Source organism: Abramis brama (genome assembly GCF_963993115.1).
Source record: "Abramis brama genome assembly, chromosome: 2".
Classification (NCBI taxonomy): Eukaryota; Metazoa; Chordata; class Actinopteri; order Cypriniformes; family Leuciscidae; genus Abramis; species Abramis brama.
Genome location: NC_139964.1, coordinates 19957541 through 19972818, shown reverse-complemented (window position 1 = coordinate 19972818; position 15278 = coordinate 19957541). Strand labels below are relative to the sequence as shown.

The following is a 15278-nucleotide window of genomic DNA, read 5'->3' as shown; positions in this document are numbered from 1 at the left end:
AATAGAAATTGGAGGATTTCACTTGTTTTGGTCACAAGATAATGATAATGATGATAACTGATAACCCATTTCATAACTGAACTCATTTCAAGATGCTGGAAAAGTTGAAGACCATGAGAAACCTGCATTATATCGGCTGCTAACTCTCTCTTTCTCTCTGTTTTAGTCTGACGGTGTGCTAGTTCAGTTAAATACATTTAATATGGAGCTCAGTCCTGCTCAAACCGGTGAGTTTTATTGAGAACCACAGAAATGATAACCATTATCATTCTAATCAAGAGATCACAATCATCTGCTTTTTTTCTGGCTCGATACTCACCAAAGCAATCCAAAATGTCTCTCCTATGATCAGTTCTAATGACTCCTCACACTTCCCATGTCCCATGTGTTTCACCCCAGGTGGAAAGCAACATGTAGTCATAAGACCTGAAATGCCACGGGATCGGATTAAAGACACACCTGCTTACTGGCTCGTCACAGTCACTAGTAAGGAAAAAAAGTTACAGTAAATCAATTTTCATGAAAATGGTTGAACACTTTTTCAAAGCTGTTTGCTTGTTTAATAGATCTACAATCATCTGATTACAACATATTCCTTCATGTCTTGAATAATACAGAAAATGAACATTTTCTGCCTGCATTTCCTCTTTCCTCCTTCCAGGTGAAGAGATCTCTCAGACAGTCGAGCAGGCCATCAGTGGAGACGTCATGGGACGGTTTATTGTCCAGCCCCGTGGTGATGGAGAGACAAACATGATCTACATGACTCTACCTGTCATTGCCACTCATTATCTGGACATCACCAATCAGTGGGAGACTGTTGGCATGAACCAGCGTAATGAAGCCATTAAACATATCAGCACAGGTCAGCAGGATACAACAGATACACAGAATCTGACTATCGCTTTGTCCGAAATCACGTACTGTTTGAGTTGGTAATACACTTAAATATTTGAACTTCATGACCGTTAAAAGAGTATGTTCTATATAGTGTATAAATATGGGCAGGGGCGTAGGCGCTCAAAGTCATCTGTCAGTTGTGCAGTTACCCAAAATCTCCTGAATGAAGATAAAACCCATCATGTCACTAGATGAAATAAAATCGACTAGCAAAAATACAGGAGGCCGCCTTATTCTTGTTCAGCTGCTTAATCTCGTTGTCCAGTCGACCATGATCGCGCACCGCTCGCGCATGCCATGCGCATCTAGGTAGGCTACAGAACTCCGACACGGATAAATGTACGCAGCAATATATAATGAATGTTCCTGGGAGATCCGTAGTTGCGCGGGATGTGGAAGCGCGCAAAAGTTCCATAACCTTCTACTGCCTTGAAAAAAAAAAAAAAAAAACTCACAAGCTGCTGGCCGCCGCTGCAGATCAATTTTGTCAAGTTCAGCACAACGTTGGTTGTACAAAAAGTGTCCTGGCCTTGAATGACAAGGTAAGAAAAATATGTTTGGCACATTGTATGGGTCACTATATCATAACAAGGTAATACAATGTGTTATCAAGTGATGTCAATTCCAGCGTTATGGACGTGACATTTGCAGTAAAAACTTGAAATATAAATTCTCAGAAAATGCATTTAATAGGCCTACCAATATATTGAAACTGTTTATATATCCATACTCCCTTAATAAAGAAATATCAGTCTACACATTCGTTTTATATTTAATATGAGGGAAACAGGCTACACATGCCATGGACATGACACAAAAAATCTTTAACTTTTAGGTGGGAAAATATATTTTTTGTAATTCTGTGAATTAAACTGCAAACCAAAGTACTACCCACCGAATGAAGAAGGGTCAGCTCTCCACAGAACAGAACAGAACATATTCATTTTATTTAATTTTTCACGTTCGCATTTATGAGGAAAAAACAATGTTGCGGACTGAGCGCTCTGAAAGCGGCACTAAAAGACTGTTTCACAGAGACCTCAAACAGGTTCACAGAGACCTCAAACAAAAATGAATTTCGTTTTGTATTAATGATATCTTAATTTTAATCAATGTTTCATCAACCAATTGCTAGGATTTAATAATTAAGAAGTAAATATAGCAGACAATAGGCACCGACGCATGAACTGGAGCTCGTCTTACAAATGAACCGAAACTCAGCGTAGGCTATAAGGTAGCCTACTTGCCTGACAGAACTGAGAAATATCTATAGAAAGCTTGAAATGTCTTATTTTAAACAATACAATTCAAAACGAGAGAAAACAGACTGCTGCTTGTGTAATCCGTATGAAATGTGCATTTCTCTCTGGCGCGTTCACTACTGCGAAGATCGCGAGTCAGCATCGTCAACTTCATCTATGCAGGGCACTGACACAGAAAACACTTGTTTATTAATAAACAATTAAAATGTCTCCTTGCTATATTTTACATATTCATAATCATTACTTTTGCCGGTTCTTTGTGACAGATTTTAGGTGCTTTATTGGCAGCGCCACCCATAGGAGATTTTTTTCAATCCCTGTTTTGGCAGGGGAAAAACTGATCAGAAAATGTAACGAAACGTTGTAGAAATGTAGTGGAGTAGAAAGTATAATAATTGCTGCAAAATGTAACGAAGTAAAAGTCAAAAGTAGGCCTATGCACTATTGATTCTACTTAAGTAAAGTAACCTACAGATAGGTAAAGATACAACTACGTGAAAAATGTAGCCTACTTCAGTAAAGTAACGAAGTAGGCTATTTGTACTTCGTTACATTCCACCACTGCAGCTGCTGATTAACAGTAATGTAAATACTAAATGTCCTAATAGCCTAATATGCTCTTAAACTTGCAGTTTTTCACATATCTTGGAAGACTCAATTTCTTCATTTCTTTGCACAAAACTCTCCAGAAAATGCCATTTAATGGTTTATTTTTCAAAAAAAATTCACGGGGGGGCATACCCCCGGACCCCCCTAGGGAGAGCTACATTCGGACATACTACATTGACCATGTTGACAGCTGCGTCGCTTCACTGTCATTCATAAATCCTCTCCCGTGGCCTCATGGGATAGTAAATCGAATCCCATGTGTCCATAGTGTCCATCGAATGCAAACTCCAGAATCTTAGTAGTAGTAGGTCATGCGGGGACTTTTTGCCTACTGTTTTTCCAATGCTATGCATCCGCACATACTACTCTGTTGGCGTACTGTTTTCCGCATGCAATATAGTAGGGAAGTATTCGATTTCGGACGCAGTGTATGATTTGAATAAATAAAAAAAACCTGAAAGATAACTCTTAAGAAAATCTTGGATTCAGCATCACAACATTTTATAAATACATATAAATGATAAACAAAGACAAATACTCTTTCTGTAATTTTTATTTTTTTTTGCATTATTAAGGTTATCAACGCCAGCTGAGCTTCCGTAAATCAGATGGATCCTACGCCGCCTGGACAGACAGGCCGAGCAGCGTATGGTAATTTCATTTCTGTGTTTTTGGTGAAATAAAATGTCCAGTTTTTCCAGTGGTACATATTTTATTATTTATAATAATAACAATAATAATAATAATATGGAATCTGAAGTTTTTAAAGTCAAATATAAGGCTTTTTAAAAACTAATACCATGTGTCCATCCAGATCAGATACAATCTCAAAATAAAAGTGTTTTACTTAATCCAGGGGTGCCCAATCCTGCTCCTGCCGATCGACTGTCCTGCACAGTTCATCTCCAACCCTAATCAAACACACCTGCCTTTAATTTTCAAGTGATTCTGAAGACCTTAATTGGTTGCTTCAGGTGTGTTTGATTAGGGTTGGAGATGAACTGTGCAGGACAGTCGATCGGCAGGAGCAGGATTGGGCACCCCTGATTTAATCAAACAGGCTGTGCACACATTCAACTACAAAACTTTCAGTGTCCTGCCCTGATAGCAATGTCTGTTTTGTCTTTGTTTCATGTTTCTTTGCTTGTCTTGTGCCTCAGCACATGACTCTGTTTGTGTTGGCCATGTGCTCCTCTCGTCCCGCCTCCTTGTTTGCTGTTACTACGCCCCCTTGTTTAGTCCTTCCCTGCAGGATGTGAGATTAAAATAAGTGTGTCCCAAAGTATGTTGAAAAGAGGATGCCAGAAGTCCCCAGGTGGTCTACTATTTCCGGTGGATTTTCAAAGTGTGGATCTGTGCTCACCATGGCTGCGTTCCAGTCCAAAAATGTCATGCCCTTCACTCGCTAACTTCCCTCCGTCTTGTTCACTCGGATGTACGTCATTGCTTACGATGCATGAGTGCCCACTACTGGCGGAAACTGCAAAGGGCTGAACTGGAATGTTCTAAGGCTAAGCCCTTGATCACTTGGAATCAGCTAAAGAGTTGATTTATTTATTATTTACATTTTTTTCCCTTTAAGAATGTTTAATGCAGCATCCAAATGTATATTGGTGTGTGTGGGTTGTTTTAAATAAAAAAAAATATATATAATTGATATATCATAGAGTTGTTTGTTGTGGTGGTGATTAGATGAGATTTGTGGTGGCATCACAATCGTACTGCATTGTGGGACATATAGGTGCCTGAAGTGTAGGCCTACATATGAAGTAGACTCGCTCCCTTGGTCAAACAGCTAATATTACCCACAACCCACTGCGCTCTGGAGCAGGAACTACAAACACGAGTAAAAAGTGTTAAAAAACTACAAAACATGGCGGATATGCGCGACTGACAATGAGAGGTTTAGATAAAGGTTTGAGTGACTAATCAAAGTTGAACCTGATAAAAACATATTTATTTAATGTTATCCATGTTATATTTCATCTGCAATAACAAGGTCAACTTTTATAAAGATCCGTTTGGCCATTAACTTTTAAATCATTGTTATGCATGAATATGAGAAGAGTCTCCGCAAGAAAGACCCACGACTGCAGATCAACGTGCTTCTGCATTTCTCTCCAATACGGTAGGAAATGAAATTAAATGAAATGTGGAGGATTTATCTTTGACAAGATGATTGACAGGTCAGTTTACTGTGACCGGATGCATCAGAGAGCAACCATATGACATGATAGTATGTCCTAAAGCTTATCTACTATTCTTCTACACACTCAAAAGTATGTACTTTTTTTCTTCACAAAAAGTACATACTTTCAGGGCGTAGTATAAGTAGGCGAATTGAGACGCAGCACTTGTTTATTCCTCGTTTGCTTGATTGTGTTCACCTGATCATCATGTGTCCTGCTTCTGCCTGTGTCCTCCCGTTCTCCTGCAAGTTATTTCACCTAAGCTGTATCCGAAATCGCCCCTTATACCCTTAAATAGAACACTATTTGAGGGGACATTCATTTGTAGTGGTGTCCGAAACCATAGTGGACATTGTCGTGTGCACTCATTCAATCCCACAATGCACCACAATAATGAGTGTACAGATATATGCTCAACGGCTGTCCGAATTCACTCACTCGTTTTCATTCACTCACTCCTTCAAGTGAACTGTAGTGGATTAACATAGGGAATAGTGATTGAGGGCTTAGGGAGCGATTTTCGGATTCAGCCCTAGTGTCAAGTATCTGGTTCCCTGAGCGTATCTCACCACCGGTGTCTTCTGTTGAACACTCTGTATCTCACCGGTGTCTTCTGTTGAACACCAACCCACCCACCACCTATTTTTCCAATACCATAATAATGTGTTTATAGAAAGACAAAAAAAAAAAACAGATTACTGTGCAGATACTCATTAAATCTACTGTATATACTGAATGTTCATTTCTTTTCTTTTTTTTTATGATGATGTGGACAGATAAATCATTTATATTAAATACTGCAATGTTCCATAAAAAATAAAAAAATAAATTGTCCATTTTGATTTTCTGGTGACTTTAACAATCACATTAAGCACTATCACAACTACTGTTTTTCAGTCCTAAAATTGAAAGCCTCTTGAAATAACTTAGACTTTTCTTATGCCATTTAAGATATTTAAGACTTTTCATGAGCTTAATTGTTAGTATCCTTATTATTCTGCTTGACTGTTAAAGGCTGACTGCATATGTGGCTAAAGTCTTCATCATGGCCAGTAACTTAATTGCTATGGAGGGCCATGTGCTCTGCAGCGCCCTCAAGTGGCTGGTCCTCCACAAACAGCTGGCAGACGGCTCCTTTAAAGAGGATTCACCTGTAGTTTACGGAAAGATGGTGGTAAGTTGAATGTTATCTTATGATTGTCATGACTGACTGTATTTGAGTTCACCTGGTTGGAGGCAATGATGGTATACCAATAGTTGTGCATGAAATGATTACAGTAAACTACAGTACAAAGAAAAAACATTATGTGCCAAGGTATAGGCCCAATTCTATTGTAGGATCTTCATGGAGCTGAAAGTGTTCATTGAAGCACAAAGTGTGCTATTATATTATAACTTTGCCAGACAGAGCCTCTTCTAATGGGGCTATGCTGACCAGCCAAACCAAAACTCGGCTATTAGAATGTTTTTGTGATAAAGTCTGTTTATGTGTGCTTTATTCCAGGGTGATGTACAAGGTAAAGATGCTGATGCCTCTCTGACAGCCTTTGTTGTGATTGCCATGCAAGAGGGCAGAGAGATCTGTGCTAGATCAGTTGATGTAAGTACAGTCAGCAACATCAGCACGACCAAATTAATATTCATGCATTTGTTTTCAGAAACATCTATATGCAACAGAATGAAAGAGAATGCAGGGTCTTGAGATTTTATCTAAGTCTAACCTCTTACACACTCTTTTATAGAGTCTGGATGAAAGTATCAGGAGGGCTGTTGCTTTCTTAGAAGGTCGACTTCCACAACTGACCAATCCTTGCGCTGTTGCGATGACGTCCTACGCCATGGCCAATGCTGAAAAACTCAATAAAGAGATCTTGATGAAACATTCCACCCAGTTAGAAGGTTTGTATTTGCTTACTTAAAGTTGTTGTTGTTGTGTTTTTTTTCACTTTTAGACACACATATAGCAAGACAATTTAAATATAATTTCACTCACCTATCATTTGAAGAAAAATAACCATCCTGCTGTCTATTTAAATGTCTATATTAAAAGAGCACGTTCAGTCATATTTAGTGAAGATGATTGATGCTCAGTTTGGTGTACTGTCCTATGATGTCCAGCTGGTGTCTTCCTTCGTTTTAAATTTGGAGCTGCAGCTTGAATGGCAGCTTGGTAAATTTAATGGTGATTACATGTTCAATATCTCTACCCTCCATAATTAATTCACTTGCTAGATTACCAACAGAAGCAGTTAAAACTAATTTCAAGTAAATTACATCTCTACGATGATTGGTTCATATATGAAGGGAGGTTCGCCTCCTCAAATACTCAAAGCAATAGTTTCTGGCTATGGATTCGCTTCCCCCTCCCTTTCTCACCCTCAAGACTCGCTTTAGCACGGTTTTCTGAATGATTGCAATTACATCAGCAGATTAGTCACTTTCACAGGAAAGAGCAGTGATGGACTTCAGTAATATTTTATTTTATGTAATATTCAGTAATATTTTATTTTATATTATATTATATGTAACAGCGGTGAAATTACAAACATGGAATGCACATTCTGAGATGCACTGTTAACCCTTGCTGTAAAAAAGGCACACATTCTGACAGTTTCATACCATTTTCCAATAAAACAGTAATATACTGTAGAAAACAGTGCATTCTGGGTAATATACTGTAGAAAACAGTGCATTCTGGGTAATATTTGTCGTTTTCGAGAAAGTAGCCTACAGGAATATACTGTGAATTAACAGTGCTCAAAATCGACACTCAGAGGCTGTTTTCACAATCACACCCTATACCCCCATTCACTATTCCCTACATTAGTTCACTAATATAGTCCCCTTGACAGAGTGAATGAAAAGAAGTGAGTTAATTGAGAAACTGATGAACACCTGATAAGCAGAATCACTGAAGGACAGAGAAACAAGAACAGAAAAAAGAGAAACACAAGAACTACAACTGACTTCCAGCCACCGAGTGAGTGTGAAACCAGTTTACAAACCAGTTTAACATTTTATTGATATTTAATATTTATTAATCATATGTCTGTGAATCTACAGCATGAGATCCACCAATGTTTCTGAATATATATATATATATATATATACACTGTTAACCCTTGCTGTAAAAAAAGGCCAAATTCTGACAATATTATACCATTTTCCATTAAAACAGTAATATACCGTAGAAAACAAAACTAGCCTACAGGAATATACTGTGAATTAACAGTGCTCAAAATTGCTCAGAGGCTGGTTTCACAAATACACCCCATACCCTCATTCACTATTCCCAACATTAGTTCACTAATATAGTCCCCTTGACAGAGTGAATGAAAAGAAGTGAGTTAATTGAGAAACTGATGAACACCTGATAAGCAGAATCACTGAAGGACAGAGAAACACGAACAGAAAAAAGAGAAACACAAGAACTACAATTGACTTCCAGCAACACTGAGTGTGAAACCAGTTTACGATTATTTTTTTCATACATGTACAAAAGTTCTTGTTGAGAATTAACCGAGATATAGTTAATAATAAAGTTTGTTGTCACCATGATGGAGATCAGTATTTGCTTTAGTTGGTCTCTTGTCCCTTGACTTCTTACCATTCATCTCTCTCTGGCTGCTGTAACAGTGAGTTTATAAAACACATTTGTTATGGCAAGAAAGAGCCAAGAGGAAGATGATCAGGTGTTTATGGCTTTTGTGATGATGTCACAGTCATCCTGGACATGTCTGATTCTCTGATCTTTTCTGTATTTATTCTTTGAATTTATGGGTATTTCACATTTAGCATATAACTGTAAATCTACAACATAAAATCAATACTTCTGTAATAAGGTCTTCTGAAGAATATTGTAATCATATAGTGCATTAAAAAAACTCCTGCTTGACTCAGACACACACAGACATCAACAATCAGCACATGAATCTCAACAATGGTGACAATCAAAAGTTTCATGCCGCAATGCATGCTGGGTTCCAGGATAATATAAAACTCCCAGAATGCACTGCTGCATGAATAAAAAAATATATATTGCCACCGTTGTTGAGATTCATGTGCTAAATTGTGATATCTCTGTGTTTCTAAAAGACAGTGTAGCTCTGTTTCTCTGGTTATGCATGATGTGTTAAAAAAAATGAATCATTGTAATTTATTGTTGTGGTTTTACAGTGGTGGTAATGTAACACTTTTGATTGAGGATGAATTCCTTAGTGAATGAACAGGCAATATGATGATTTTGTCATCATAATCATTATAACCGCAATCATTCATAAACTGTGTGTGTGCACAAGTGTGACTTGCAAAAACACAGCTCAAGCAGCAAAAAAAAATCTAATGTTGTAGCATCAGCATCCCAACTCAAGCAAGCACTGATCTCTATAACGGTAACTTCAAAACAAACATTTTCAATTAAACATCTTAATAACAACTTCTGTAGATGTATGAAATAAAGTCATACTGGTTAATAATAAGTGTAATAATGTGTAATGGCTGGAAGTCAGTTGTAGGTCTTGTGTTTCTCTATTTTCTGTTCTAACAGCAGGTGTTCATCACTAATGCTCAACAATCACTTACATATTCCCTTAATTATCTCACTGCAACACTGTCTCAATGTTACTTTTACTCTTTGTAGTGTGGATTTCCCTGTGGGGTTGAAAGGGTTAACAGTGTAAGATAAAAAGACACACCCACAAAATGTATTTTAACAGTAATAAACTGTAAGTTAAAAAACAGGTATATACTGGCAACACTGTTGCCAGTAGTTTACTGTAAAAAAAAATTTGGGTCACCGTTGTGCAGAAGAATAGAGCCTGTGCTTCAGTCCAGGAGAAGATCTACAAACATTGATGATATGCTGCATGTTGCTTTATTTAACAGGCGGTGACTGTGTAGTTGCTGGTCCAGTGGAAATCTCTTTATTTACAAAAGTTTTGTTGTGGTTTCAAATGAAAGAAGTTCACAGTAATACTTTGCTCACGTTATTAATGCATTATACATTTTAGTTAATACATTTAAATGACAGTTGGTCAATTTAAGGCAGTCGGTTTCTGCAAGTGAAATTAGTTAACTAGAGTTTTAGTGCATTTTTACAGTAAAGAACTGCACAATTAACAGTAAATTACTGGCAACAGTGTTGCCAGTATTTTACTGTAAAAAAACCCGGTAAGGTCTAACAGTGTATATATATATATATATACAGTGTTGCCAGTATTTTACTGTAAAAAAGCCTGGTAAGTTCTAACAGTTTGTGAAATGAATAACTAGGAATTGTATTAACATTAAATGGTTCTTCCATTTTCCTCAAAATCTTGGGTAGGCTGTGCCTCCCTCCCCTCCCCTGATGAGCCGCCACTGGTGCTTAATAATAAGATGGAACAATTCTAACCCAAAATGTAAATAACGAAATAATTATCAAAGTTTTGCGACGTAATGATCACTGATGGTTGGTGTCAATAACAGTAAAGGAACACAGTCCTGTTATTATTCCTGCTTTGTGTTTGAATCAGCCGGTAGGTCCTGGACTGTCGCTGGACAGCATCATCACTCAATGGAGGCGACGGCCTATGCTGTGCTGGCACTTGTGAAGGACAAAGACTTTAATAAAGCAGGAGAGGCAGTGCGCTGGCTGCGTTCACAACAGTCACATTTTGGTGGATCCGGCACCACACAGGTATCACATCATTATTTTTTTTAAATTCATGTTCCTCCTCCCGAAGCAGCCTGTCACTCACATCAGATCCACCAATAGCAAACCACAAAATAATTTTTTTGTGTGTACACAACCACCCTATAATGATAAAAATCTGATCTGTTGCAAGAAAGTTTTGTTGGTGAATATAGTCTATTAATAATAAATAACCACTTTTGGCCGGGGATAAGATAAGTGAATTATTCTACTTTATGATGCTGAATACTACTTCACCTGATCATCTTTGATGCTGGCTTCCTTTGAAACAATGTTTACCAAAACATATCATTAGTTGCAAAGACAACAAACTCCCATAAAACGACAAGAGTCAAACTGGCCAACTAGATGAAATGTTGATCACCATAATGGTGACCAAATATATACTTGAACTTTAGCTTAAAGTTTACTAAAACTTAACATTCCCGCCCAATGCATACGCAAAAAAAGGAGTGAGGCCTGGTTGAGTTAGTAAGCAGTGTGCTGTCACCACGTCCAAGAGACACTGTTATTTCCACCCTGAATCTAAACCCCCTTACTGTGGCTTTCCTAAAGCAGATGAACTTAAGAAACAGTGGTTCACAAGTTGTGCTTACGGAGGTGCTTCGGGTCGATCAACTTGTTCTTCTTGACTGTCATTATCCGACTCAGACTCAAACTGATATGGCAACACTGATGCCATAGTTAGCGTACGTGTTTACAGCATCTCAGGAAGCCTCTGGAGCTGATACTCACTGGTTATGGTAAGGGATATTACATTTCCAGCACAAGCTCTAAGACCAGACCAATCAGAACAGACTTGTGCCAGCTGACCAATCAGAACAGACTCGTGCTAGCTGACCAATCAGAACAGACTCGTGCCAGCTGACCAATCAGAACAGACTGAGCTTTTTGAAAGGCAGATTTTAAAGAAACCAAAGCTAAAACAGAGGGTGGAAATGTGCGCTGCAACAATGTATATTGTAAGAAACTAATATTTTTGAACATTAAGTGAAGTAAATGTATTATAGTAGACCTCATACAAACAAGGAACCTGTAAGTGAGCATAATAGGTCCCCTTTAAAAAGGATGCATGTGAAGTCTCTTTTTTATGTGAAAATATCTGACACAAACATTCTTCAGAATTTCTCCTTTTGTCTTAAAGTAGAAACAGTAGAAGAAAAGTCATATTTGGATGCTCCTGTTTTAGGCGACCATCATGGTGTTCCAGGCCGTGGCTGAATATCATACAGAGATGAAGAACCTACAAAGCTTGGATGTGGAGCTCACAGTGGAAGGAATAAGCAGACCTACCAGATGGATTTTTAAAAGACAGAGTGTACATATTGCATGGACAGACCAGGTAAAACGCATTGCTGATGGGTTTTGTTTCCTTTTCCGGATGACAAAATAAGTTAAAGACTGCAGTGAATGAGGAATTATGGAAGCTTTGCCATTCATGACATGAACACAACTTCAATGGATCACATCAACTGGTACATCATTTATTTGATTGTTCTGATAACACAATTATCTGCGCGTGTTCATTCAACAGATCTGGCTAAATAAATACTTGAATGTGACTGCAACAGGAACTGGAACAGCAACTCTCACAGTGAGTTTGAGTGTTTACACTGTAAAAAAAAAAACTACATATTTTCCAGTTTTCCAAACTGTAAAACTTTAATTAAAACTACTGTTAATTGTACAGTTATTTACTCTAATCTACGGTATGTTACTGTAAAGATACCATGCACTAAACTAAACATCAAGTTCATCATTTCATTTAATTTGCTATCTATCTATCTATCATCTATCTGTCTGTCTGTCTATTCTACTGTTTGGGAAATAAACATTATTAATATTATAAATGTAAAACAAAGACATAATGTATATGAAAGTGTTTTGGGCCTTTTTCAGGTGTTCACAGTGTATTATGCCAAACCTGTTGAGAAATCTGACTGTAAACTCTTTGATTTGAGTGTTAAAATGGAACACGAGCATGGCGGTAAGATCAAAAGTTGTTTCATTGCTCATAGCTGTAAAGCTGAAACTCGCAGTGTGTAATATCAGTATTTGAATTATCTTTCCATGCAGTGCATTTCCTTGGAGCCATTGAAAGCTACAAGCTTACTGTGGAAATCCTGTGAGTGAAAATATGACCAAGTTTCTTCTTCAAGTTTAAGTTTCTTCTTGTTTTAATGCACAAACAGGGACTGAGTTCATAAACCTGTAAATAATATATTATATAGATTTATTTATCTCCACAGATACAAAAACCAAACAACAGATGCCAGGACTGTTCTGGATGTCGGTTTACTGACAGGATTTCAAAAGCATGAAGGAGGTCCAACAGAGGTGCTGTGAGGATATGAAATTTACATATTAAGAAACATACATTGCAGATATTTGAACTATACAAAAAAAAAAAAAAAAAAAAATCACACTGAAGGACTATTTAAAGGTATAGTGGAGGATCTTTCCGAATTTTAGATAAGACCCGCCCTCTCCACTTTTTGAATAGTTTGATTGATTCACCAGAATGATTGACAATTAGGAGGACCAATAGTATAGGTGATCCACCCGGAAGTAAAAAATCCTCCGCTATACCTTTAAGTGAACTGCAAATAAGCTAGAAAAACTTCGTCATGAGGAATATTATATACACAGCAAAATCCCCAGAGCTAAATTAACTCTGCTCAGATATGGTTCCACTCTAAAGAGTGTTTAAGTAACACTTAAGTCAGAGTTAAAGTTAAAGAGATAATTAAGTGATTGATTAAGTGATGAGTGAGCATTAATGAAGAAAACCTGCTGTTAACAAGCAGAATCACTGAAGGAAAGAGAAACAACAAGAACAGAATAAAAGAGAAACACAAGAACTACAACTGACTTCAGCCACAGCCTTAGATGAAATCAACTAAAGAGAGAAAAGAAGACATTAAATCTGTGATTTCTTTGTTATCTTTTCTATTCAAGTATTATACTAATCTTTCTTTCTCTTGGATTAGAAATAAGTATGTTTTATTCATTCTCATCTGAACTTCTGTTCATTTTAAGTTCATTTTTACCTGTACTTCTGAACCAGCTGTTTTATGCATGTTCAATTTCTGCTGTTTTTGCTCTTCCTGCTCTGCAATGCTTTTGCTGCTGCTTCAGGGGCTTGGCCCCTTATCGCTGCTTGCAACTATATTTCTGCTTGTTATCTTCAGGTGTTCATCACTAACATTCAATCATCACTTAATTAATCATTTAATTATTTTATTAGCTTCAACTCTGATTCAGAGTTACTTTAACACTCTTTAGAGTGGGACCATATGTACTCTGAGCAGAGTTAAGGGCTGTTTACACAACACCATTTTCAGCTAAAAACGTAAAATGTTTTATGCGTTTTGGCCGTTCATTTACACGACAACAGCATTGTGGGTGCCTGACAACACAAACTTTTGAAAACTGGTTTCAAAGTGAAAGTTTTTGAAAACAGTCTCCGTGTAAACAACACAAATGCAAATCTCTGAAAATGATGACTGCATGCACATACATATTACATGTTCAATCTATAGCAGTGGTTCCCAAACCTGCTCCTGAAGGACCCCCAACACTGCACGTTTTCTTTGTCTCCCTAATCAAACACACCTGATTCAACTCATCAGCTCATTAACCCATGTGATAATGAGCTGATGAGTTGAATCAGGTGTGTTTGATTAGGGAGACAAAGAAAATGTGCAGTGTTGGGGGTCCTTCAGGAGCAGGTTTGGGAACCACTGATCTATAGTGTTTCATCGCCATCTAATGGCCTTGTCAGCAGAATACAGCATTTTAGTCATTTTGGGGGATCTGTGTGATTGGGGATCGTTTTGACAATGGTGTCGTCTGTATGTGGAAAACTCAAAGGAAAAACTTCTCAGATTTAAGCATACCATTTTTGGGTAAACATACCCTTAATTTAACTCTGGGGATTTTGCTGTGTAGAAGTGAACTGTAAATATAATGTAAGTGTCATAACTGAAAAGCAAAAAGAGCTTTTATTGACACTAAACTCCAATGACTTCTTCTGAAAGTCACAACAGACCAACAGAGATCATCTGAATCCACAGTGAAATGTACCGAACAAACAGATAATGCTCTATTGAGACATTCAAATAGTTGGAAATAAACTTTTACTAGTATTTGGATTCTTTTGAAGCTAATGTTATTTTTAGTTCATTGATTCATTTTTCTCCTGCTTGTCACTTCATCTGTCAGTGATCAGAGACAAAGAGCTCATGATGAAGAAGTAGATCTGTGTGTGCAGGCAGTCCATGTCAATCTCTATGATGTCAAAGAAAAGGAAGTGAAAATGGGTCGTTTTTGCAGCTTGGTTTCTATAAAAGCTGTTTATGGACTAACAAGGAAGTTTTGAGTTTTTAAGCATACACAATTTGTTATGGTACAATGACATCTTGTATGTCAAAAGAGCATTAGATTAGAAAATTAGGTTTCTCATGTCATTATGCCTTTAATACACTGAACTTTTTTTTTCATTCATCCAATTAATTTTTTTATACATAATATGGCAGACATGGTAGAAAAGGACGATCTTTCTAACCAATGTCTGGCAAAATCTGTTTAATCAAATAAATGACAAAAACTTTTTAAATCCATGCA

The 15278-nt window shown here is 37.3% G+C and overlaps 1 protein-coding gene across 2 annotated transcripts in view; it reads left to right on the top strand.

Annotated features, from left to right (window-relative positions):
- The window catches only part of LOC311077825 (complement C3-like), a 59989-nt gene that overhangs the window by 28301 nt on the left and 16410 nt on the right, over positions 1-15278 (top strand). For both annotated transcript variants that reach the window (XM_084106456.1, XM_084106455.1), the window contains exons 21-33: positions 167-227; positions 400-486; positions 662-865; positions 3347-3422; positions 5975-6134; positions 6465-6560; positions 6703-6859; positions 10474-10637; positions 11842-11994; positions 12187-12246; positions 12552-12639; positions 12729-12777; positions 12902-12989. In XM_084106456.1, coding sequence (XP_083962582.1) covers positions 167-227; positions 400-486; positions 662-865; positions 3347-3422; positions 5975-6134; positions 6465-6560; positions 6703-6859; positions 10474-10637; positions 11842-11994; positions 12187-12246; positions 12552-12639; positions 12729-12777; positions 12902-12989 — 1443 coding nt within the window. The remainder of the gene's footprint in view (positions 1-166; positions 228-399; positions 487-661; positions 866-3346; positions 3423-5974; positions 6135-6464; positions 6561-6702; positions 6860-10473; positions 10638-11841; positions 11995-12186; positions 12247-12551; positions 12640-12728; positions 12778-12901; positions 12990-15278) is intronic.